The 25,406-nt window shown below is 48.9% G+C and overlaps 1 protein-coding gene across 12 annotated transcripts; it reads right to left on the bottom strand.

Annotated features, from left to right (window-relative positions):
• Positions 1-1,542: 1,542 nt before the first annotated feature.
• Positions 1,543-25,406, bottom strand: CEP63 (centrosomal protein 63). 12 transcript variants are annotated; one of them, XM_051625927.1, is made up of 15 exons: positions 25,257-25,406; positions 22,726-22,873; positions 20,887-21,067; positions 18,302-18,376; positions 15,439-15,564; positions 14,497-14,610; positions 11,893-12,129; positions 10,884-11,029; positions 9,963-10,091; positions 8,774-8,882; positions 6,725-6,937; positions 6,197-6,283; positions 4,650-4,849; positions 3,411-3,717; positions 1,543-2,072 (listed from the first exon to the last, which is right to left on the bottom strand). In XM_051625927.1, the coding sequence occupies exons 2-15, from the start codon at positions 22,767-22,769 to the stop codon at positions 1,914-1,916; spliced, it is 2,127 nt and encodes a 708-aa protein (XP_051481887.1). In that variant the 5' UTR covers positions 22,770-22,873; positions 25,257-25,406; the 3' UTR covers positions 1,543-1,913. The 12 variants fall into 12 exon arrangements, with proteins under 12 accessions (XP_051481887.1, XP_051481888.1, XP_051481889.1 ...); XM_051625928.1 differs by lacking the exon at positions 25,257-25,406 and adding an exon at positions 23,966-24,428 and having other exon boundaries at positions 22,726-23,804; XM_051625929.1 differs by lacking the exon at positions 25,257-25,406 and having other exon boundaries at positions 11,893-12,126; positions 22,726-24,428.

Genomic DNA, 25,406 nt, shown 5'->3' with positions numbered 1-25,406 from the left:
AGCCCTGAAGGAAGCTGCTTATTACATATATTAGAAAATGGTAAATACTGTAGGATTATAGCTGCTCATTAAGCAAACTGATCATCTTCAATTTCACTCTTCACTTCTGCCAACATGAGCTGCCAAATATCTCTAAAGGAAGGGGATATGGAAGCAAACATCACTAATGAGCCAAAATGTCTTTTAAAAACTCCTGAAAACACCCAGGGCATGAGGAAGCTTACTTAACAAGTCTGCAGGAAATACACAAGGGTTTGTAAGGTACCATATAAAAAAAGGCATTGCTGTCACCACCAAAGGACATGAGGAACCCCCAGAGAGTTCCAGCACACCATGGACTCTCTGGACCTACAGGTTCACTCAGGAAGGGGCAACAGAGGTTTGTTCCATTCAGCTCTTGTCAAAATGCCTCGTGATCAACAAGTCCTTACTTGAGATCTGGATATTAAGGTGGCTGTTTTAAAAACACTTAAGTGTGGGATGCTCTGAGCAGGCACCCAGGCTGATGGGTGCAAAATGCATGAACAGCATTTATCCCCAGCTCAACAGCTCACCACAAAAACTACACAGTGAGAATCCAGCATGGATCTGAAAGTTTTATCCTTGCTCAAAGAGCTCCAGAAGAAAGGCAAAAGAAAACAACTTGTTTTTAACTCTGGAATGCTGAGCTGCTTGCCCAAGTGCAGTCCCAGTTTACAGCATCACAGAGAGGCTGTTGGCATCACCAACACCATCACCAGCACAGACTGGTTTGGGTTGGAAGGGACCTGAAAGACCATCTAGTTCCAACCTCCTGCATGGGAAGACACCTCCCACCAGCCCAGGCTGCTCACCTGCCTCATCCCATGGTTGGTTTTTGCATGCACAGGTTGCTTGGGGATGTCTCTGTCCTTGGGTTTGCCTGTACAAAGGCTGTAAAGGCTCAGCCACAGCAGAAGTGCAGTGTCCCTGGATGAAAGGCAGGTCTGTAGGAAACAGGTTCTGTTCACTCATTAACAACTCACTTCCTTTGTGAGGAATGTCTTCAGCCACAACAGGTCTTAGATTAATTAATTAATGTAGCAGTTCAATTTGACTGGGCAGTGTCCAAGACTGCTTAGATCCAAAAGGGGCTACACCAGCCCCCTACAGCAGCTGCAATGACATTTCCTGTACAGATGAATCTCACTTCTTGGTGGCTTCTCCTCCCATACAACTTCATTTCCAGTTCCAACTACTCCCCCTTCTTTTGCAAGAGCTGTGACCACCAGAACTCACCAGTTCACCCCTCAGCCATTTTGCAGGAGCAATGTGCAAGGCAAGATAAAGATGCTAGATACTACCCAAATGGGAAAGGGCAGAAGTTGGAATAACCAGGACATATTAAGAAATTCCACCAAGGAATACAGCTGGAGAAAACACAGGTAGCATAAAGGTATGAGGAATTACTTTCCTTGTTCTTTGAAGAACACAGCTACTCTGAGAGGGCTGACCAAAGCTCCTGATGGGAAGGCAAGGCAAGCCACAAGAGATTTACTCTATTTGCATGCACCAGAAAAGAGGTGGGTTTTTTCCATTTCATTTTATTTCAATGTTTTTATATGCATAAAATATACTTACAATACATTAAAATCAGCAAATAGTTTGCTTCTAAAAAACACCATAAACTCTTTGTGAGTGAGTGTCCAAACACACACCTCTGCTGCAGCTTCCTGACCTGCAGCAAGCTGAAGTGTTTGTGGTGTAGCACCTTCCATCAGCTCAGTCATGTCAGAGAGGAGGTTCCTTCCCTCAGGATCCACCCTGCTGACTCAGCTCCAAGGAGGAGGAACAGCCTCTCACCAAAGCTCCGATGGCAACAGGTTTCTAGGCACCTCCCCAGGGGCAGTTTGGAACCATGTCACTAAACCAGCATTCAAATTCAATTAGAAACCTTACTCCTGGTGTCCAAATTCTCTCACTATCTTTTCACTCTCTTTCTTCAGGTCCTCAATGTGAGCATTCAGGCACTCCAGGATGTGCTGGGATCTCAGTTCTTCCTCTTTCAGGTATCTGGCAGCTATTGATCCAACTGAAGCTGTAGGCAGCAGGCACTGAAGGGAAACATAGGGACAACAGGTATTCTTGCAGTCCAAGTTTCAGCCAGAAACACTTCTGATCCACAAACCACACCATAAATATGCTTCTGAAAGGCTCTTGTGTCACTTATTGGACAGACTGAGCCCTCATGCTTCTATCATAGGTAAATGTCTCTCCCAATAATCTCCAACCAACAGTGAGAGCTTCCCAAGCCTTTGCCAAAGCTGCAGGCAGTAAAATCACTACCTCAGCACACACAACTTTTCCATTCCAGTAGTTCCTCTCTATGAGGCACTGAGGGATGAGAGCTGAACAGAAACAAGCTCTCCATGTGCCCCTGTACCTCTTGTGCTTCACAGGTGGAACCTGACCCCAGAGGTATCAGTAGGAATTGGGGTGCTTTCCATTACAGAAAATTTGCCTCAGTGTCTTGGCAAGAGAACATAACTGGTTATTCCCAAATCCTGGAGTCTCATGGGTTTCTGGTATTTTTATCAACAGCCAGAAACAAAGGGAAGCAGGAAAAAAAAAAAGGGCTGCAGATAACAAGCCAATCTCTCCCACCTCAGCACTGCCTACTGATGAGAATTCTTTCTTAATACTAAAGGGACTTATTTAAAGACACTGGAGCTTGGCCACGAGCAGGCAGTCCCCCTCAGCACCAGGAGAAATAAAACACCACAGGCAAGAAGTGACTGACACCCAATTTCCTGTATCTTGGGCAAGGGCCCCAGCTATGAGCATAGGAGAGGGGACAAAGAATGTGCCAACACTGCTCCCTGCTAAGAAAAATTGTAACAGCCTTCCCTTGTGCAGGGAAGCACCAATTTCAGCTATCAGGTGCCATCAGTACTTTAAGCTCAGTGTGCTGACAAGTGCAGCCCCATTCAGAGGGGTCAGACTCCCCCTGACTGAACAAAGATGTGCAGCACCAGCTTTCTGATTCACCCAGAACCATATGCTGAAATATTCTGCACTCCACATCCACTCTGAGCCTCTCCTACAGACCCAAGGCAAGAGCTGGAGCAGGGCTGTGAGGTGACAGCTCGTGGTACACACTGATGTACAGCACCAGCCTGGAGAGAACGATGAGCTTCTGGAATTAGCTCATCAGTTAAACCAAACCCTTCCCCAGAGTTCTGAAGAGTAACCACAGAGCTCCCACTGTGCAAGTATTAACCACCCAGCAGTGATTTTTTCCTCCCTGCTTAATGTTTAATGTGTGCCTAAAGAATCAGACACACCATGCAGCCAGACCACACCTTCAAAAATCTGGCTCCTTTTCCCAGATGAGACCCCAGCAACATCCTTAGCTCTTGACTAGCAACCAGCTACCTAACACAACTGCTTACCAAAGGCACAGATGCCCTCTGCTCATCCAGGATGGACTGCTTAGGTGCTTCCCCTGCAAAATCCTTGTTTCCATCCAGCACATGGAGCAAAGAATCCACTCCCAGCACAGCACCCAAAGCAGATGACTCCATGCAGTTTTCCCTGCAGCTCTGGGTGGGCAGCTCACCCGTCGCAGGGGTCACAGCTCCTGTTTCAGCAGCACCCCACCTCTGGGGCTCCCCTTGATGGTGCAGAATAGTCCCATCAGGTGTGTGGGGTATCCTCTCTGCTTGCTCATCAGGTTTGTGCTGTGCTTCTCGAGTCACCCTGGAAGGCAGGTTTAAACACAGCTGCCTGACTGCAACAGACTGTTAGCAACAACTTGTGCAGAGAACAATTAACATCCAGGTTACTAATAGCCCTAGAAATCCAAACTGGCTCTTGTTTCCCTAGGACTCCAGATGCACATCCAGTCTCTAAGGAATCCTCATCTACTCTCCTGCTATTGTAGACACCCAGCACTACAGTGTGCAGATCCCACTCCTGCAAGGAAAGGAGCACAGCCACCAGGGCCACAGCTCAGCCCTTCTCCAGAAGTGCACAGACTGCTTCCCAATCCAAGGAAAAGGCAAAGGCAGTCAAAGGAGAGTCAAACTCCAGCTGGCTTTGCAGAATGTAGACCAAAGAACCATGGAATGGATTGGGTTGGAAGGGACCTTCAAGATCATCCAGTCCCAACCCCCTGCATGGGCAGGGACACCTCCCACCAGCTCAGGTTGCTCCAAGCCCCATCCAACCTGCCCTTCAACACTGCCAGGGATGGGGCAGCCACAGCTTCCCTGGGCAACCTGGGCCAGGCTCTCACCACCCTCACACTCCAGAATTCCCTCCTCATGTCTCACCTCAATCTCCCCTCTTCCAGTTTTCATCCATCCCCCCTTGTCCTCTCACTACAAGCCCTTGTCCATAGTTCCTACCCACCTTTTCTGTAGCACCTTGCAGACATGGGAAGGCTGCTATGAGACCTCCCCAGAGCCTTCTCTTGTGCAGGCCCAACCCTCAGCCAGGATTAAAAGCTACTGCTCTACTTCAAGCATCAAGGCAGATTCCAAACCAGCCCTTTGTGTTCTCCCACACGCACAATGTGCTTCAGAGAGACACTCTACATAAAGCAGGTCATTAAAAACCCTCAAACCCCCCAACCTTCTCTTCTCCTTCATTGTAAGGAAGCAGCAACCTCAGGGTCATGCAACACCCACCTGTACTGCACGTCCCTGGCTTCAGGCTCCTTGTCCTGCAGCTGCTGAGCAGTGCCCTCATCCTGGCAGACCTGCTGAGCAAGCTCCACTTTTGCTCTGGCCTCTGCAAGATCCTTCTTCAATTGCTGGTTCTCAGATTTTAATGTATTAAGTTCAGCAGCATAGTCTTCAGTCAGTGCTTTCAGGGTGACACCTTTTCCCTAGTAGACAGAGAAGGGCTGAAGTCAGAACTTCTTATTTGCAAGACACCATGGTCAAATCCAGAGCAAAGGCTGGCAAGCAATTCCTGAAGGCACAGCCTCTGATCCCAGCTTTAACTGGCAAAGTTTTCAAGGCTTTTCCAGGAGCAAACCAATGACATATGCCTTGTTGTCTGCACCCAGACAAGCTGTGCTGATCTGCCTAGGAAAGGGAGTCTCTCTCACCACTGGATGCTTTTGAAAACAGGAACAAACAAGAATCACAGAACTGTCACAGCTGGAAAAGACCCCTAAGATCACCACATCCAACCATCAACCCCCACCCGAAAAAAAAAAAACAAAACAGAAAACTTGTCCTGAAGGGCCACATCTACATGACTCTTGAATCCCTCCAGGGATGGTGACTCCACCACCTCCCTGGGCAGCCTGTCCCAGTGCCTGACCACTCTTCCAGTAAAGAAACTCTTCCTCATCTCCAGTCTGACCCTCCCCTGGTGCAGCTTCAGGCCATTTCCTCTGGTCCTGTCGTTATCCACGTGGGAGAAGAGGCCAAAGCCCCCTCACTGCACCCTCCTTTCAGGGAGCTGTGGAGAGCAATGAGCTCTCCCCTCAGCCTCCTCTTCTCCAAACTAAACACCCCCAGGTCCCTCAGGCTCCTTGTATGACTTGTTCTCTAGACCCTTCACCAGCTTGGTGGCTCTTCTCTGCACCTCAATGTCCTTCCTGCAGTGAGGGGCCCAGAACTGCACCCGGTGCTCGAGGTGCAGCTTCACCAGTGCTGAGCACAGGGGCACCATCACTTCCCTTCTCCTGCTGGCCACACTGTTCCTGATGCAGGCCAGGATGCTATTGGCCTTCTTGGCACCTGGGCAAACACTGGCTCATGTTCAGCCAGGTGCTGACCAGCATCCCCAGGTCCTTTTCCTCCAGGCAGCTCTCCAGCCACTCTGCCCCAAGCCTGGAGCACTGCCCGGGGTTGTTGTGACTGAAAAGTAGGACCCAGCACTTGTCCCCCTGCAGAGCTTTCCTACCCTCAAGCAGATCAACACTCCCACCCAATGGAAATGTAACAAACTGTACTAAAATCCATGGGCCAGACCCCATGGAGAAGAAGCTGAGATGAGGGCTCTGCTTCTGCAGCCCTTCTCACCTCCTCACCACTCCGTGACTGAACAAGACGCCCAGTATTTCTGGGCCTTCTTTTCTCACACCTTGCCTCTTCCGCTTGGGTTTTAAGTCCACTGAACTCCACCAAGCCTTCTGAGAGGCCTGGGCAAAGACCATCACCGTTCCCAGGCAGAGGACACACCAGGCCAGCCCCTTCCCCCTCCATTCCCCAGTGCCCACCTCAAGCATTCCGCACTCTGCCTTCTTCAGCATCTCCGAGAGAAGGCGGTTTTCCAACCTCAGGGTTTCCAGCTGGACCAGAAGTACCTGAGGAGACAGAAGCAAACAAGCAGCTCAGAAAAAAAAACATCACACAGCACATGCCCACAACAACCTCCACCCTCAATCCAATCACAAGTAGACAGCAAGGGTCGGGTGGTTAGTGCTGCAGGGACCCTGCAGAGGAGACCGTGCAAATAACTACACACAGTCATTTACTTTGGTTTTCAAAGGTGCCACCATCCAGGCCTAGCTGACAGCAGTCATCTCCAAGAATCCCGAGGGATTGCCAGTTACAGGTTTGAAAAGCAGAAGCAAGACAGATTCAGTGACCAACACAAATGAGAAGATTTTATCAGCAGGGTCTCAAAGTCTTTGTTCAAAGGCTGAAGTGAGAAGGAAACTATTAGGATCGCTAAAACCTCGGCTGGTATTCCAAGCCTTCAGATCCCTGAAAGAAACAGCACAGCAGTCAGCTGCCTGTTTTACCCTGTGCTCCACAGCTTTCCTCTCTGCTCTTTCAATCTCTGCTCTCTCAAACTCTGCTCTCAGCCGTTGTTCTAGGTCAGATGTGGTGCCACTTGCAGATGCAATTGTGATGTCCCGCTGCTGTAGCTCCTGTGTCAACCTGGAGATTTCCCTTTTCATCTCTTCTAGCTCACTGCTGTGAGTTTGTTCAGCCTGAGAGAGCTGCTCTTTCAGCTGGAGAAAGACATGCACACACCACCCACGAGCTTTTAAGAGATGTTTCAGCAAAAAAAAAAAAAAAAGCTAAAGTATTGCACACAGTAATGTGAAATTAAGAGCTGGAAAACAAAAAGCTCTATGTAACAATCCCTCTGCGCATCGAGTCTTTCTCGATTGAAAACCACATCATCCCAATCCTTTTCCACACCATAAACTGCCAACTGAGACAAGACAGAAGTTACATGCTGTGGAGCACCAGAGAAGACCCATCACTGCTCAAATCACAGCCCCTTGAGCTCAGCATTCTACCTCCATGGCCAACAACAGACACCCAAAGGTTTGAGCAGCACTTGGCAAGCCCGGTGACACTCCCATAACATAACCTTGTCCTTGGCCACCCCACCTTCCCAAGGCAGACCCTGTACCTTGAAATAGCTCCAGCCTTCTCTGCCATGAATTTGTCCTAAGTCTTCTGAATCAGTATTGGCTTGTAGCAACCAAAGCTGCCCGTGGCAAACTTCCACAAGCACAGGGTAAAAATACACCTCTTTGTTTTCATAACTCCACTTGAGAACCACTAGTCTCTGCACCAGGAGAGAATAATCACTCCCTACTGACTTTCCACATGACAGTCACAATTTTATTTTTAGTATGTTCAATCCCGTTTATCTCTTTTCCAGTTTGCTAAGTCCTATTCCATTCAGCTGCTCCTTGTATAAAAAAAAATACAAACAAACCACCCCACTCCATCCTTTTGGTCATTTTTTCTATACCTTATCTTGCTTTATTCAGTCTTTTCTGAGGTGGCAGACCTGAACTGCCTGCAATATTCTGGTAGGCACCCTGTACATTTATTCAGTGACACAACAGAACAACAATCTAGTGTAATTTCTTCCCTAGTATTGCATCCCATTAGCCAGAAATATTATCCACCCAAACCTCTAGGATTTTTTCTGAGAATTACAAGCATTTTAGAAAATGGAACCAGATGATCTCTGCCTAGCCATGTAAACACTGGACATATGGTGATTTATCTCCATGTCACCTCCATGCCTCCCGAGTATATAAAATAGAAACAACCATAATAGAGCTCTTTTCTTCCCAGCAGCCTGCAGGAGACTCATTTATTCTGTGGCTGCTTAAGTGGATAACCAAGCACACATCTCTGGCAAGATCTGCACGCCTGTACATTCAGAATAAAGGATGAAATACTTTCACAGAAGTGAGGTTTTTCACTCAGGTTCCAGTGAAAGTTCTGACACTAACTCATCTACACCATGATTAACAGTCAAGCCTCCTGGGGGACTGACCTCCCTTGGGTGCCTAGAGCACAAGGCTGAGGACCTCGTGGCAGATGAGCTGCTCCAATTCTTCCAGCCCCTGAGTTCATGTCTAGGCATCAAGCCTGAAACCAGCTCCCATATTTACATCCAGGCTAGAACCCATTTGAAGCTCTGTCACACTTGAGACAGGACATGTTACAGCAAAATTAATTCCCTCCCAGTTCTTCATCCAGTTGAGAGGCTGTATTAGGCTTAAACTCAGGATTCCCACTTCTTTGCGTATTTGCCTTCTGACACTACTTCAGATGTCTCCACAGCACAGAGGAGCACTGTGTGCTGTAGGGGTAGGCCCAGATGTTCACCCAGTCACCCACCCAGCCCCTACAGAAACCTGCAAATCCACCACTCAGCTCCTCTGTGTCACATCTGCCCCTGACCCACCAGCACCCGCTGCCCTCACAGCATTCCTGGCCTCTGATCCCACAGGACCTGTGCTCCCTGTGCCCTACTGAGACACAGGGCTGACCCCACAGAGCCTGACCCCTCCCCAGGAACCAGGCAGCATTACCTTTTCCATCTCTGCCTTGGACTCAGGATGGTGTTCTTCCAGTGCCTGCAGCTCTTGGCTCCTCTCGTGCAGCTCTCCACCCAGCTGTGCACAGCTCAACGACACCAGGCTGGGTGCCAAACGTAAAGCTACAGATTAGAACACCCCAAGGAGGAGGACATGGTCACAGAAACTTTGATCTTCCAAGCAGTCTACTATGGAGCTCCTGGAGCAAGCCCAAAGATGGCCACCAAGATGATCAGAGGGCTGGAGCATCTCAGCCCTGGAGCCAGGCTGGGAGAGTTGGGGTGTTCAGCCTGGAGAAGAGAAGGCTCCAGGGAGACCTGAGAGCACCTTCCAGTGCCTGAAGGGGCTCCAGGAAAGCTGGGGAGGGGCTTGGGACAAGGGCAGGGAGGGAGAGGACAAGGGGGGATGGATGAAAACTGGAAGAGGGAGATTGAGGTGAGACATGAGGAGGGAATTCTGGAGTGTGAGGGTGGTGAGAGCCTGGCCCAGGTTGCCCAGGGAAGCTGTGGCTGCCCCATCCCTGGCAGTGTTGAAGGGCAGGTTGGATGGGGCTTGGAGCAGCCTGGGCTGGTGGGAGGTGTCCCTGCCCATGCAGGGGGTTGGGACTGGATGATCTTGAAGGTCCCTTCCAACCCAAACCAGTCTGTGATTCTACGTCCATCATAACAGAAACCAGACTCTTAACCTGGTAGTTTCTTACCAATCCTTTGGTTTTGTTTCCCAAAATCATTTCAAAAGAGATCAGGAAGCTGACCTAACAGGTAACAGTTTTTTCTTTCTAATTCAAAGATTAACAGCTTCCCATGCAAATATCAGTATGAAAATCACAAAATTGGAGGGGAAGACTTGTTCATAATTCTGATTTCACAGTAAGGTCTAGATCTGGTTCCTACCAGCTGAGTAACAAAGACTCCTTCACCCATTGCCAGTGAAGGTGCTAATCCTGAGCAAGCTCAAACATTGAAAACACCCACAGTGTGCAGTGAAAACCAGCCAGCCAATTAGCAAAATAGTCTATTAAACTGCAAACATTAAGAGCATTTGATTCCTTCAGCCCTTTGATATTTAAAATAAGCCTTCAAAAAAATAAGTGGGACTGGTTAACTTGATGAACACAATACATGAGGTATTAAATCATTGTCTAAGTTTCATTGCATAGCAGGAGAAGCAAGCAGCTGGCTACCTGTCCTCCAGATGAGTCACTTCTGGCTGCAAGTGCTGTTCCTTCTGCTGGGCAACATCCAGCTGCAGGAGCCCATCCTCCAGCCCCAGAGAGGACACTTGTTTCTCTTGCAAGCGTTCCTCCAAGGCCCTAAGCAGAGACAGAAACTTCAATCTCAGCACAGAAACATCACATCTGAGCTCACCAATCCAGGGGACATCACCACTACTTTCTTGGAACCCTCTGACAAACACACCAACCCCACCACCAGGCGACTCTGTGCTTTGGGAATGAGCAAACATGGTGGTGGGATGACAGCCCCTTGTTTGAGTTCAGGCTGATGAAAAAAGACTGCATCCCACTTGGATGTTGGTCTCCCTGATGCAGACAGTGCCCCAGCCACCAGCACACAGCCAGCTTGCAAGAAACTCTGGCTGTTAGGTGACCCAGGCTCAAACCTTTTGAGATGGCCACCAGAACCGTGCAGCCCCTGCATGCTGCCAGTGCAGAAGGGGAAGGACGAGATGACTTTGTCACACATGTAGTTACTTTACCAAGACTAATCTGACATCATTAACCAGTGAGAACCTTCACCTACATTAACAAGCACAGTATCAAATCCTGAAAAGCCTCCAGTGCTTCAGTGAAAATGCCTGGGGAGGAAAAGAAGCTGAAAAGCTCCAAAGCCCCAGGGCTGCTTCTAGAAACCGAGCTGGGTAAAAACCTGATTCCTTCCACACCCTTCCCTGAGTACCAGCAGATTTCAAAAGCAATTTGGCAGATGCTGCAAGGCAGGACAGCACCTGTGAGGGCACAGTGTCCCATTCCACCTACCAACCAACACTGATCCAGCTGAAAACCCTTCTACCATCCACACTGGGAGAACCTGGAATACAGATCTGGATTCAAGAGCACAAGCACCGGGGAGGCGCAGGTGCTCACCTGATGAGGAGTTCTTTTCTGTGAAGAGTTTCAGTCACCCTGGCCAGCTCTTTCTGTAGCTGTTCCTGGTGCAGCTTGGAGCGGTCAATGAAATCTTCCTGAGCCTGCAAGGTAGCTCTAAGCTCCATCTTCTCATCCTGTAGCACCTGCACAGAGGGGAGAAGGAACAACTGCTACAAGATGGACCAAACTGGTCTGTTGAAAGGTGCTGACAAGTTGGTCAGATTTTTCATAGAATGGTTTGGAAGGGACCTTAAAGATCATCCAGATCCAACCCCCTGCATGGGCAGGGACACCTCCCACCAGCCCAGGCTGCTCCAAGCCCCATCCAACCTGCCCTTCAACACTGCCAGGGATGGGGCAGCCACAGCTTCCCTGGGCAACCTGGGCCAGGCTCTCACCACCCTCACACTCCACAATTCCCTCCTCATGTCTCACCTCAATCTCCCCTCTGCCAGTTTTCATCCATCCCCCCTCCTTGTCCTCTCCCTCCCTGCCCTTGTCCCAAGTTCCTCCCCAGCTTTCCTGGAGCCCCTTCAGGCACTGGAAGCTGCTCTAAGGTCTCCCTGGAGCCTTCTCTTCTCCAGGCTGAACACCCCAACTCTCCCAGCCTGGCTCCAGAGCAGAGCTGCTAAAGCCCTCTGAGCATCATCATGGCCTCCTCTGGGCTCTCTCCAGGAGCTCCATGTCCTTCTTGTGTTGGGGGCTCCAGAACTGGACACAGTTCTGGAGTTGGGGTCTCACGAGAGCAGAATAGAGGGGACAATACCCTCCCTGGCCCTGCTGGCCACGCTGCTGGTGATGCATCCCCTGGTTGGTTTCTGGGCTGCAAGTGCACATTTGAAGGAAACACTGCAGAGCACCACAGGGGTGCAAAGCCAGCTTTGAGGCCAATCAGAAACTTTACAAAGGCTCCAGAAGGAGACAGGAACTCTGGGATGAAAAGCCTTCCTGCTCCTTCTCTCAAGCACTGCATTATGTTCCGTTTCCTCACAGTTCCTCCACTGACCTCTAACATTTTCTTGGATTGCCTTAATTCTTCTTGAACTCTTTGCTGATCTTCCAGAATCATCTGACTGCTTTCAGTCAGGCTGTCCACTCTGACGTTAAGCCTCTCCACCTCCAACTTGCTGGCACAGAGAGCATCACTGGCCCTCTCCAGCTTGCTGGTTAAGTGCTGCACTTCCAACTGGCTGGCCAGCTCCACCGACTCCACCATCTGCCTCCGACCGGAAAGCTGGCTCTGCTAAGGACAACCAGTTTGCATTAAAGCTAGATTATAAAACACAGTGTATCAAAACTACAGCCCAAACAACTGCTGATTTCTATGCACACAAATCATGTTCTCAAAGTAAGCAAGACCACCTTGCAGGGCATTAGGGAGAATACTGTCCCAGGGTTACACAACAGGTGAAAGTTCTGCAGGCAAACAGAGTAATAAAAATGAGGGGGCCCTCTGATTCCAAAAGGGGTTCAAAGAGAATCTGGGAAAACAGTTGTCCAAGCATGAACTAAGAACAAAGCTGCCTACTGCTTTTTGCTTGTTAAGCTAAGGCTAGAACAGGAGAAACATCGGCATGTAGGAAGGTTCACAAATACCACACACAAGCTAGAGATAATTCCACAGCAGGATAGAAAGCAGCTCTTGGTGCACAACAACAACAACAAAAAGCCCACAACCACCAAAAAGATCAAAAAACAAACTGTCTGTAACAGTCAATGATGTTTTGCTTTGTGCAGTAACTATCTGGCTCTGACAGCTTGTGAGAATGCTCACTTGGAATGTTTCACTGTTTTAAGGGCAGACAAAAAAAGCTATAAGGAACATATGAGCAGCAAACAATACATGCTCTATTATTTATAGGCACAATATTTTATTTCATAGCATTTCTTTCCATGGAGCTAGCTGGTGGAATGCAACGAGCCAGCTCTCCCATAAGCTTCTAAGAATATTCACTTCATACCTTCCCTTTTTGCAGAGCACCTTATCATTTTTAAAAGCTGAAACAAAATATTTGAGTAGCTCTTTAGTCCCAGTTTCTAAGAGTAGCAATTCTTGCCACCTTCAGAATAACCACATGCCTTGATTTATTGCCTCACAACTGAGAAAACCACAGGAACTGTGCACTTGGAAGACTATGGTGTAATTCTGGTTACACTCTTCTCATTATTTGAATAGTCAAGCCAGAAAACTTAATCAAGGGGGCAAGAGTTTCAAGTACAGCTTTTCTCCACCCAAGAAACCAGAGTACTAGACTACCTGAATATTTATTTCTGCATTAAGAACACATTTAAGCTATCTCTTCTTTCCAGGGACAGAACATGTAGGACAGCACAGAATTCCAGGCTTCATCTGCTGACTCTAAAGGCTGCAGGTGTGACAGGAAGGTGCTCAGCAATGGGAGAGAAAGCCAGGCCTCCCTAACCTGCACTGGAAAATAGGAGGGGAAGGAGCTGAAAGATGGGAGAGGGGAAGCACTCCCTGGTCCCAGAGCTCAGCTTGACCTTGTGCCAGAAAAAAAAAAACAAGCACACAAAACAGAGAGAAAATCCAACATAAAAATTCAGCTGGGCTTTCCAGACACGTAGAGGATTCAGGCAGTCTGACCCCAGCACTGATGCACCTCAAGCATCTACCCTGCTTAGGAAAAGTCTCCCCAAACTCCTGTTTTTTTCTGCTGCACAGTAAAAAGTTCATCTGTGCCCCAGCACACCAGCCTGCACACCAAGGACACATCTGTTCTCAGACAATTGAGCTGCCAATGAGACAAAGACAGCAGAGCAGCAAGACCTTCTGCTCAACGACTCTCTCTGCATTTGTGGATCTCCCAGTGTCAGCCTCTCACCAAGTCCCTGTCAGAGCCAGCTTCAATCCTGTCATCACAAGCTTCCTCCTTGCAGGAGCTTCCACTCAAGAGCAACTCAGGAGCCCATTAAGTGCAAAGCCCCCAGCAAGAGCTTCTTATCAGTGTCTGCTGTGATTGTGTCAGTGTGACTTCCCAGCTGTGCTCTAGGTCAATTCATCTTGCTCTGCCCAGCACCACTGACTGCCTGAACCACCAGATTCTCAGGAACAACAGCCCCACTACTTGGTGCCTTTAAGAGACTTTTAAAAAAAAAAACACCAAAAACCAACAAACAAACCAAAAGGAGAGGTTGAAACCTGCAGTTTCCTCAGTACTTTGCAGAAGTATCTGTCACAGGGGAAGATTATTTTCCAGTATCATCCTGTGAGCTGGACCCACAAGCTACATATTTAGCTGCTGGCAGGTACACAGCTTTAAACTAAACAACATCATGTCCAATCTATTTTAAAGTGTCATATGCTGTGGTCTCTGTCTCCTCAGGAAAGCTTCATCCCACTGTCTTCTCTGCTAATTGGAGGGGTGGCAGGAGAGCTGCACAAGGTTTATCCAGCCTCTGTTGACAGACTCCAGATCTTTTTTCCATACACCACTTACACAAGTAAACCTTACTCCACAGGGACATGAAAAGTCATTTCAATGACAACCTAAACTGGATTCAAGCCTGAGAGATTTCATTAGCCTCTCCCTCTTCCCCCCCACCTGCTGCCACCAACAAACCAAAATCCTCCAGCACACTCCAGTTGTACCTGCATGAGCTCTGACTGCTCAGCCAGAGCCTTCCTCTGTGCTTCCAGTGATGCCACCTGCTGCTGGTAGAGCACACGCTGCTTCTCCCAGTCCAGGGATTTCTGGTGGAACTCCTGCAAGGACAGCAGGGCTGCCTTGGAGCAGTACGCCCATGCAGCCGACAAGAAGCCCCCTCCTGGTTCATACCCACATCTGCTTTCTCTCTCCCCCCCGTACCCTCACACACCTCTCCCCTCAGCAGGGAACCCACGAGCTGCACCAGCCCAGAACCCTCCCCGTGGTGCTTGCTGCAGTGCTCCTGAGTCCAGACCTCAGGAGGGTCCACAAATGCTAACAGCTTCATGGCTGGTTTCATGGAGTTGCTGTCAGAGGTTTAACCAGCCAGCCTGTCTTTACCTCCCAGCACGTGCTGCTCTTGACATCACCAAGATGGCAAGTAGGAACTGCAGAATTTTCATGCCAATCTCTGCTCCAGAAAGTGGGCACCACATCAGTCAGATGTGTTTGTTGGCCACATCCTCAGAGTACAGCAGAGGAAAACTGAGTGTGGTTGAGCTCAGTGTAGCAGAAAGGTTAAAAAGATGGGTCGGGGTTGACAAATTAGACACGTAGCTCTCTCCTCCTCAAAGAAGTGAGATGACAACCTCACCACACTGGAATTCATTCCATTCACATAATTAATTACTCTTGCAGCCCCTTCTTCCTTTTATTTAGGCTAAGAATAAGACCAGCAGCACAGTTTATCCTGTGTACTGAGAGGCTCCAATGCAAGGAACTGCCTTTATTACACAAGCAGTTGAGCAGGGCTACACCTGGGGAGTAGATGGAGAGTACTTCTGAAGCAGGATTCACAGCCCACATCCTCCTCAGTCACCAGTGAAGCCCAGTAAGTCCATTCATATGTACAAACTCTGGTTAGCACTTGCTTTTTCACTAAATACCTCCAATTTCCTGGTCAGGCAACTAATTTCAAACTCATCTTCCCCTTGTCTCTTGCTAGCATCTCCTCTAGCTTCTCTTAGCTTCTTCTTCTGCAGCTTCTCATAGCTCCTCCTCAGCCTGGACAACTGCAGGGAACACAGTGAGAGAGACAACTTTGTTCAAGGCCTCGAGGCAAGAATTGAAGAGCACTTTGAAAGAAGGCAAACAAAATGGCTGCACACAACACAATCCCCCTAATCAAGGCCACACAGCTTGCAAGTGAAGCCTCCAATTTCTATAATGAGCCTATTATACCAGCAGGACTGCAAAATATGCCAGCTTGTCTCAGAGCAGCAAGATGCCACTGAAGCTGGGACATCAGCAGCTCTCCTTAGACCTCTGTCCTGCCACAATTAAACACAACTAAAATATTGATAAGATGAAGGTTTACAAGTAGCTGTCAATGCAGTAAGAGCAGGGCACCCCTCTCTCTACAGAGGGCTCCCAGCCACAGCAAAAGCAGGCAACACCCTTGGGTGACCCCCTCACAAAGAGGGGCACATCCCCCCACCCACGGGGTGTGGGGGAGCTCTCCAGAGAGGTTCAGATTCTTGTGTGATTAAAATCCACTTGTGAGGCTCAGGTGGGAAACTGGAACTCTTCCTCTTAGTGGGAGAAGGAACATTTGAGAGGTGCCATTATACACAATGTCAACACTACCTCATCTGTCATTTTCTGCTTAGATACACCATGCATTTCACAATAAGTGGAGAATGCCAACAGAAAATATCACTCCCACGCCTGCTGCTAGAATGCTGCAGTCCTGTCAATGCAGGAATGAGGGGGAAAAACTCTTGACATTTAAATGACCCTCTGTGCAAATAATCACTTGAACCTGCACAGAATTTTCCACCTGATGAGCTCCCCCCAGCTCAGCTATTCCATACAAAGTTTCCACCAAGCCACAGGGATTTGGGAAGTCATCATTCCCCTTGCACTGATGGGGAAAGGTTAAGTCTGTGCATGAACAGAAGGACCATGACCTGAATGAAGACCTCATGCACTGGTCCCAACAGGTTCTGCAGATCCCTGAGTCAGCAAAGTACTTTGGGATGTTCAGTGGGAAGGGACAGACATGAAGAGTTAATAAACAAATCTCTTCTGCCAACTTATCAGGAGATGACAGGTTTACTCTTCCAACAACCTCAGCCAGTTGGACACTGTACCCATCCTTCCACTGGTAATGGCTGTAAAGCCAGACAGAAAGAGCTTCCCCAGGCAGTGCTAAGAACAGGAGCTTGAGGAACATTGGAGCTTCATGTCATCTACATTCATCCTGTGTGGGGAACATCCCAACACACTGCAAACTTGGCCCAAAACCAGAGTGTATGTCAGCCTTAGCAATTCAGACCTGCCACTGCACCTCAGCTCTGCTTTGCAGCCCATCCACAGTTCCAGAGGGAACATCTAGGGAAGGAAGGCTGAGAGCCACAGTGAACAGTGAGGTGTTTTCAAGGAGAACACATGCTTTCTGTTGCCAAAGGGGAGTACCAAATTCGTTCAACTTATGGCTTACAACAAACATGAACTAGGCCCAACCCTCCAGAGGAAACAGGGCAGAACTTCATGCCATTTAACTCTACTGCTGACAGGTGAGTGGGGACAGGCAGAGTTAAGGAATGCACATAGAATGCTGTCACAACACCCACAGGACAACCCACAGGTACCACCTTGTGGTGAATAAGAAGCTTTTTGAGATGGAAGCTCTGAAATTATATTTTTAAAAATATTTTCTAAGTCTGTTTGGTTTTTAGTAAGTTTATTAAGACAAATGTGCCTTGAGGGAGAAAAATCCTTACTAAAAAATTCAGATTCAATGTATGCAAAACAACAGATGAGACTACAGACCATTTCTTTTCTCTGCATCTCACCCAGTCAAGGCCAGCTACATCACCACACTTTTTAATTTCAGAAACTGTTGAAGAAGCCAAGTGCTGCTGCCTGTACCCATGGCAACTTCAGAACAAGAACTCTGGTGACCAGAATGGCCAAACATGGGTAATGTTTGCAGGAAACTTCTGCAGGTGTCTAACGTGTGAAAACTGCAACCATTCCACTTACTACACATCTCTGCACCAACAGGTGTCTGTTCACCACCTCCCCAAAAGAGCAAAAAAACAGGCCTCATGGAGCACAAAAATATTACTTTCCTCAATGCTCTTGATTGTAAGAACATCAACAATAAAAGAATGGGAAGTTCTAAACCCACAGCATTTAAACAAAAGCAATGATGCAAAGCACCTCACCTATGAGATAACAGAATCACAGAATCACAGACTGGTTTGGATTGGAAGGGACCTTAAAGACCATCCAGATCCAACCCCCTGCATGGGCAGGGACACCTCCCACCAGCCCAGCTTGCTCCAAGCCCCATCCAACCTGCCCTTCAACACTGCCAGGGATGGGGCAGCCACAGCTTCCCTGGGCAACCTGGGCCAGGCTCTCACCACCCTCACACTCCAGAATTCCCTCCTCATGTCTCACCTCAATCTCCCCTCTGCCAGTTTTCATCCATCCCCCCTTGTCCTCTCCCTCCCTGCCCTTGTCCCAAGCCCCTCCCCAGCTTTCCTGGAGCCCCTTCAGGCACTGGAAGGTGCTCTCAGGTCTCCCTGGAGCCTTCTCTTCTCCAGGCTGAACACCCCAACTCTCCCAGCCTGTCTCCAGAGCAGAGCTGCTCCAGCCCTCCCATCATCTCTGTGGCCTCCTCTGGACTCTCTCCAACAGCTCCATGTCCTTCTGATGTTGGGGGCTCCAGAACTGGACACAGTACTCAAGATCATCTATCAACTGGGAATTAAAAACAATCCTCTTTTTGCAACTCACCTCCTCTTGAAATTTCCTCAGCTGTTGTTCAAATTCTCTAACCATGTCCTGTTTGGCTTTTTCCAAGTCTTCTACCTGGAGAGGCAAGAGTTGAAGACCAAACAAATAAAAGAACAGAAGTGGACCTTACTGTCAGGAGGTACCAGGATTAGTTTTAATTTCATAAACAGACATATGGTATACATATAAATACCATAACACATTAAATATATATAGGAGTGGTAAATGACTATTAAGAGATCCTAATTCTGGTGACAACTGGACCTTTCAATGGGGTCACTCACTGTGCTGAGTGATCAAGTCTATGCCTACATCTGTGGTCACCTGGAGCCAGAATTGTTTCTCTTCTGGCCTCTTGTTTTGAGCCAGTTTCTGGCTTTCATTTTTTGGGATGAAGCTGAAAAGGTTCAGCTTGTGTCAAAAGGCTATTTTTATCTGGCATTTTCATCAACTTCTTCATCCACATGCATTATGATTTCAACCTATCTACTAAGTGACAAGATGGCCACGTCATTATCTTACTGTGCTCAGGTGAAGCAGTTTCCAAGAAATACATGGAGACAAGGGGGACAAAGAAAGAAACAGGGCTTAGAAACTCATGGAAAAACTTCCCTTAGGTTGATTCCAATACACCTGGGACTCATTTTTCTCTCCCTCCCCATCTTTTTCCCATCCACAAACCAAAGTGGCCACCTTTCTACCTGCAGGTCCAAAGGGCAGCAAGTCAACAACTTAAAAGACATGATGACAGAAAACTCCTATGAGTAAACCTAAAGCATGAGTGTATCTCAGTAGTGACTTAAACCAGAGTGCACATGTCAGTTTTTAAATCACTGCTTGCCTTTGGTGGGAAGAAATATTTCTGAAATATCTTGAGAAAACACAATAGTAACAATGCTAACCTACTTGATCAAAATGACAGTTCTTGCAAATCAAAACCCTGTGGTATGATTCCAGGTTTAGTAACTCTGTAACAAAGGCATTCATTCCAAACCTTGCCATGTGGAGTAGCAGCAGCACCTGACCACACTACTAAGAAATGCAGAATTCTTAACCCACTGTTGCTACATCCTGTCCTATTTCTCTTTATGTTACTAGTTTCCAGCCTAAATCACTAAAAGCTACAGCAGTACACGGGTAGGTCTGAGGATGTGAGGATAGCTGCAGTACAGTTGCACAGGGCCTCCAAAACCCAACTGCTTCTGCAGTTATCAGCTGGCTTTCAACCCAAGAATTCAAAGCAGCTGCCTCAGAGAGCTGCCAAAACACCCCTTGTAGCAAAGTCTTTCAGAAGACAGGACACAGCAGCTATAAATGTAAGGACAAGTCTTAAACACTTCCAGAAAAAGTCAGTGTGGCTAGATCTTGAGATCCAGCCCCCCAGACCCCTGCTGGTTTCCTCTGACCTGAGAAAGACACATCCATCCATTTGCTGAAGAGGTCTATGGTCCATGTCCTGTGCAAAAACTCCCCTTATGATATTTCTCCAGTAATACACAAATCTGGTGCCCTGGCCCCAGGCCTACAAAGCCTGAGCTGCACAAAACAGCCCTTGGAGAATGTCCCAGGAATATCTTGGTGCAGTTTACACAGAAGCACAGAATTTTTTGAGTTGGAAGGGACCTTCAAGATCACCAAGTTCCAACCCCCTGCATGGGCAGGGACACCTCCCACCAGCCCAGGCTGCTCCAAGCCCCATCCAACCTGCCCTTCAACACTGCCAGGGATGGAGCCCTCACAGCTTCCCTGGGCAACCTGTTCCAGGCTCTCACCACCCTTACACTGAAGAATTTACACCTGATCTCTAACCTAAATCTCTCTAAGAGTTCTTTTTACCAATGACTGCACGTTGCTGGGCTGCCAACTGCTGGTGTGTACAGATTCAGTGATTTTGGGTTCTCTCTAGAAACCCCAACAGTTCAGCCTGCAGACTCCCACCAGCCCCTAGGGATTGGAAGGGGCCTTTAAAGACCATCTAGTCCAGTCTCCCTGCAGTGAACAGGGACCCTTTTAACTAGATCAGGTTGATCAGAGCCTTGTCAAGCCTGACCTGGAATGTCTCCAGGGATGGGGCCTCCACCACCTCTCTGGGCAGCCTATTCCAGAGCTTCACTACCCTCAGTGTCAAGAGCTTCTTCCTGAAACCCAGTCTGAATCTACCCTGCTCTAGTTTAGGGCCATTGCACCTTGTCCTGTACCTACACAAGTACAGGACCACCAGGCCCTCCCCAGCTTTCCTGTAGGCCCCCTTCATGCTGATGGGAGTTGATCCCTTGACTTTGACTGAATTATGAACGAGACACCTTATTCCAACAGGCTCCTTTGCAAATGCTATTGCTGATTTCCAATTCTGAGACAGGCTCCTGTTTCCCTGAGCACAGCTGTCTGCTAAAGCTAACCCCCCAGGCTTGGCTTAGCATTTAAACATGAAAAAAACAATAAACCAGAACTGATGAAACAATACCCAAAACACATGCCTGTGTAAAGCCCAACTCTGGAATTCAGGTTCAGTCTTTAGATTGTATTGTAACATGTAAAACACAGGGGTCAAAACTGATGGGGAACCACAGAACCTGAGGCAGTACCTCCTTTTCCTTTTCTTGCAGAGCAGCCCTGACTGAGGAAAGTTCCTGCTCTCGAGCACTCAGGCAAGCTTCCAAGGCTTGTGTCTGTCCTTCCCATTCTGATTTCTTGTGAGCCACCATGATGTCAATCTGCTTCATCAGCTCCTGCAGCTCAGCCTCGCAGGAAGTCAAGAACCCTCTGCTGGAAGAGAAAGAGCTTGAGGTTACCAAGCAGGCACCAGCCAGCAGGGTGTCCCACACCCACAGAGTCAACAGAGCAAACTGACCTGCACCAAGGGACCACATCCACACATGAAGTGCCTTGAATGCTGCACAAATTAGCTGGCAGGGAAATGCAGTGAATGCTCAGGGGTTCAGCCCAGCCCCTGAGCAGGAACAACTGGAAAATTCGTGTCTACATTTGGCCATGACCAATAAAGAGTATTTGTGAAATTCCAGTGAGAACAAATGACCTACACACTTTAAATGCAGAGGGTTCCTCTTCTATCCAGAGACACATTAAAAGCCCCTATAAACACTTCTCCCTCTGTCTTTGTCCTCTGCATTATCTCAGTAAACTGGAGAATGTTTTATCCATATTTGATATTTGCCTTAATTGCTCTCCAGGCAAGAGGCATTTTATAGCAAGCCTCAGCCACCAGAGAAATCTTGCAGCCAAGCTATCAGCTCCTGAAACAGAAGTTTATCACAAACACAGACAAACCCCAAAGTGCAGGGGGATGGATGACAACATGATAACGAAGAAGAAACCATTTGCAACCCAGTGGGAAGAGTGAGCTCCCCAGCAAGGCTGCCCTTGCTGCAGCTGGAGCAAATCCAACTAACTCCTCTGAAACTTCACAACCTGCCAAGCCAGGGGCAGTATCAAGGCTTACAAGAGCCAGCCCTGGAGGGCCCTCAACTCCATGATGATCTTTACCCCTTGAATTTCCCTGTCAGACAGGAAGCACTGAAAAGACATGGAAATCAATAGGTTAAGGGATTGAAATTCCTCTGCTCCCCCAGAGCACATACACACTCCACAGCTTGGCAGGGCTTCTGTAGGGAAAGAAACTCTTCTTAAAGCAGCCAAAATCAGTTAAATTTGAAGTTCACCCTGTCCTGCGAGTCAACCAAAAATTAGCAGCTCTTATGCAGAGCAAGAACATCTCCTTCACAGCATCTGCTAATATAAAGCTCAGTTTAAACTTGATTCCTGCAACCAGTTCTCAGCAGAAGATCCCTCGCAGTAAATTGGAGCCACTTTCTCAAAGACTGCCATGAAAATGGCATCACTGACCTCTGCTTCATGCTTGTTTAACACACAAAAACATTGTATTCCATTATGGGCACTACAGTCTTTCTCAGGGATCTAAAAGTCCAGACACTTTGGCCTCAGACAGCACATGAAGGACTCTGCAGAGATGAACAGGACTCTGCACTGTCAACACGAGCAGGAAATGACCAGATGCTTTCAAAAAACAAGCAGGTAACAAAGACATGTCTCATTAACCTTGCAAAGCTGTTACCAAAAAACCACTTTTTCACACCCTTAATTACTACTGCCCCTGATGTTAGAAGGTAAGAAGGGTTCACAACAACAAAGAGGTGAAGTTTTCAGGAAGATGTAAAATCAAATTTCCAGCAATTAAGACTGTAACATCTGCCAAGGGATGGCTGCAAAGCCAGCTCACTTTGCTTCTGCACCAGCTGAAGGCCACTGGACACAGTATTTGTCCACCAGGATGTCCTAGGGGTCAAACTCCAAAGCCCTCATTTAAGCAATGGAAGCTGTGTCTGATCCCAGAAGATTTGATTCTAATTACTGACATGATTTTGAAGACCAGTGTGGATACATACCCCCCCTGCCCATTTCTCTGCATTCCTTCCAGCAAAGCCTCCATCACCAAATCCTGGTGTCTTTAGCAGCTAGGGAAGGACCCAAAAGCAGCAGTCACCCATGGCACTGCAGGAACCAGGCTGCTTCTCCATCCAGCTGCAGAACAAGCTGAAGGAAAGAAGTCAAAAAAAGAAAATTACAATTAGCAGAGTTAGAGGTGAGAGAAACAGTGGTCACCTTCATGAAATGACAAGCCAAAGATCTGCCAAATAAAGGAAAACAGGTTGTTCACGTGTTTGTGAAGGAAGAAAGGTTTATATGAAAGGCAGAAAAATGGGGAATGAAAAAAAAAAGCTACTATGGAACCACACCCAGAAAGCCAGCATTTATTTCAGTGGCTCCTCCACAAAACTGTGTCTCCAACAGAAAAATGGTTCAGCTCCTCCTGAGGATACAAAACTACACGTCAGTTTCACTCTGTGGAGGTGTCCACACAACCTTCTGTTTCCAAAACATCCATGTACTTTCTCAAGCATGCAGAGATGGATCTTCACAACATCACTCCTAAAATATGTGGCATGATTAAGCAATCAACCAAAGGGGGAGCAGGTCACAGAAAATGAGACTTTCAGAAGTGCAGACTCAGCTTTGCTCTCCCTCACTTCCACCAGAGCTTCCCTCCTGCTCCGACAGCATTTTAAAATGCCATCCAGGGATTAAAGCCTGTCCTTGGGAGTTCAGCTGGATTTTAAATCACACACATACAGAAAACACATTTTACCTCAGGAAAAATGAAATAAAATCACATGATTCTATTTGGATGCAGTGTTTTGTTTGTCTCTCTTTGGTCCTGCCTGTGCTTTCCCAACGTCTCATCAGCATGCAGAACACCTCTGCTGTGCTGCTGCTGGCAGAGCTGCTGAGGAGAGCAGGTGAGCAGACCCTCCAAGCTGCTGACAGCACTTCCAGAGAGTTCTCCAGGCAGCAAGAGCTCTAGACACGAGCCAGCAGCAGCTCTTCTTTTTCATTCCCCTCACACCTACACAGAACCAATTTTCAGAGGGCAGCTGAGAGATTTCACTGTCCACACAGAGAAGCTCTGCAAAAAGGAAACCCAGAGAGCAACCCAGGCGTGTCACCAGCAGCTCCCTGGTTGAGAGGCTGGGGTCAGTTCAACCTTGAAAGCCCACGAGGAGCCAGGGAGCATCTGCCCTTGGTTCTGCCAAGCTTTGGACACAGCTCCCAAGGTGTCTGGGGTACCTGGATCTGCCAGCTGTGGATACGTCCCAGCTCTGCCAGGTCTGGGGGAAGGGCCTTAACCAGTTCTATGCTACATCCCATTTGTTGACTTGGTATCAAATGTTGACCTCTCAAGCTTGCAATTTATGATGTGCAGGTTGCAGGCAACTGATGAGGAAGACACTGCCAGGGGAAACAATCCCTGTGATGAGACGCAGCTGAGGCAACAAACGCCAGCCTGTCCCCTCTGCAACCGAAGGAAAAAGGGAGCACTTGCCGAAAACAAAAAAGAGACCAAACATTTAAAAATCAACAAGGTTTGGCACCACCACTCAAGAAAGAATCACAGCAGTGGAGCCACGATGAGAAAACTTGACATTCGTTGAATCCCAGAGGGGTTTGGGTTGGGAGAGACCCTAAAGATCATCCAGATCCAACCCCCTGCATGGGCAGGGACACCTCCCACCAGCCCAGGCTGCTCCAAGCCCCATCCAACCTGCCCTTCAACACTGCCAGGGATGGGGCAGCCACAGCTTCCCTGGGCAACCTGGGCCAGGCTCTCATCACCCTCACACTCCAGAATTCCCTCCTCATGTCTCAATCTCCCTCTCCCAGTTTTTATCCATCCCCCCTTGTCCTCTCCCTCCCTGCCCTTGTCCCAAGCCCCTCCCCAGCTTTCCTGGAGCCCCTTCAGGCACTGGAAGGTGCTCTCAGGTCTCCCTGGAGCCTCCTCTTCTCCAGGCTGAACACCCCAGCTCTCCCAGCCTGGCTCCAGAGCAGAGCTGCTCCAGCCCTTGGATCATCCCACAATTCCCAACACAGAATCACAGACTGGTTTGGGTTGGAAGGGACCTTCAAGATCCTCCAGATCCAGCCCCCTGCATGGGCAGGGACACCTCCCACCAGCCCAGGCTGCTCCAAGCCCCATCCAACCTGCCCTTCAACACTGCCAGGGATGGGGCAGCCACAGCTTCCCTGGGCAACCTGGGCCAGGCTCTCACCACCCTCACACTCCAGAATTCCCTCCTCATGTCTCACCTCAGTCTCCCCTCTCCCAGTTTTACAGAACCCCAGGCTGGTTTGGGTGGGAAGGGACCTCCCAGCCCACCCAGCCCCAACCCCCTGCAGGGGCAGGGACACCTCCCCCGGCCCAGGCCGCTCCCAGCCCCTTCCCCCCGCCCTGGGGGCTGCTCCAGCCGCCAGCAGGCCCCGCTGGGAACGGGCCTGGGACGGTCCCGGCCTCGGCAAACCCCGCAGGGCCGGGTCCGGAGTTGCCCAGCGCGGCCCCCGGGCCCGCCCGGCCCCGCCTCACCCGCTGCTGCTCGGCGGCAGCCCCGGCCCCCGGGCCGCTCTCCCTGTGTCCGCTCGGCCCGGGGGGGCCCGGCCCGGGGAGCGTTACCGAGCGCGGGCCCGGCCCGCACCGAGAGCGCTGCGGGGCGTGCGGTGCGTGCGGTGCGGCTGC

Source organism: Apus apus, chromosome 8 (assembly GCF_020740795.1).
Source record: "Apus apus isolate bApuApu2 chromosome 8, bApuApu2.pri.cur, whole genome shotgun sequence".
NCBI classification, from domain to species: domain Eukaryota; kingdom Metazoa; phylum Chordata; class Aves; order Apodiformes; family Apodidae; genus Apus; species Apus apus.
The sequence above is the reverse complement of the archived record's forward strand: the minus strand, read 5'-3'. Positions and strand labels throughout refer to the sequence as shown.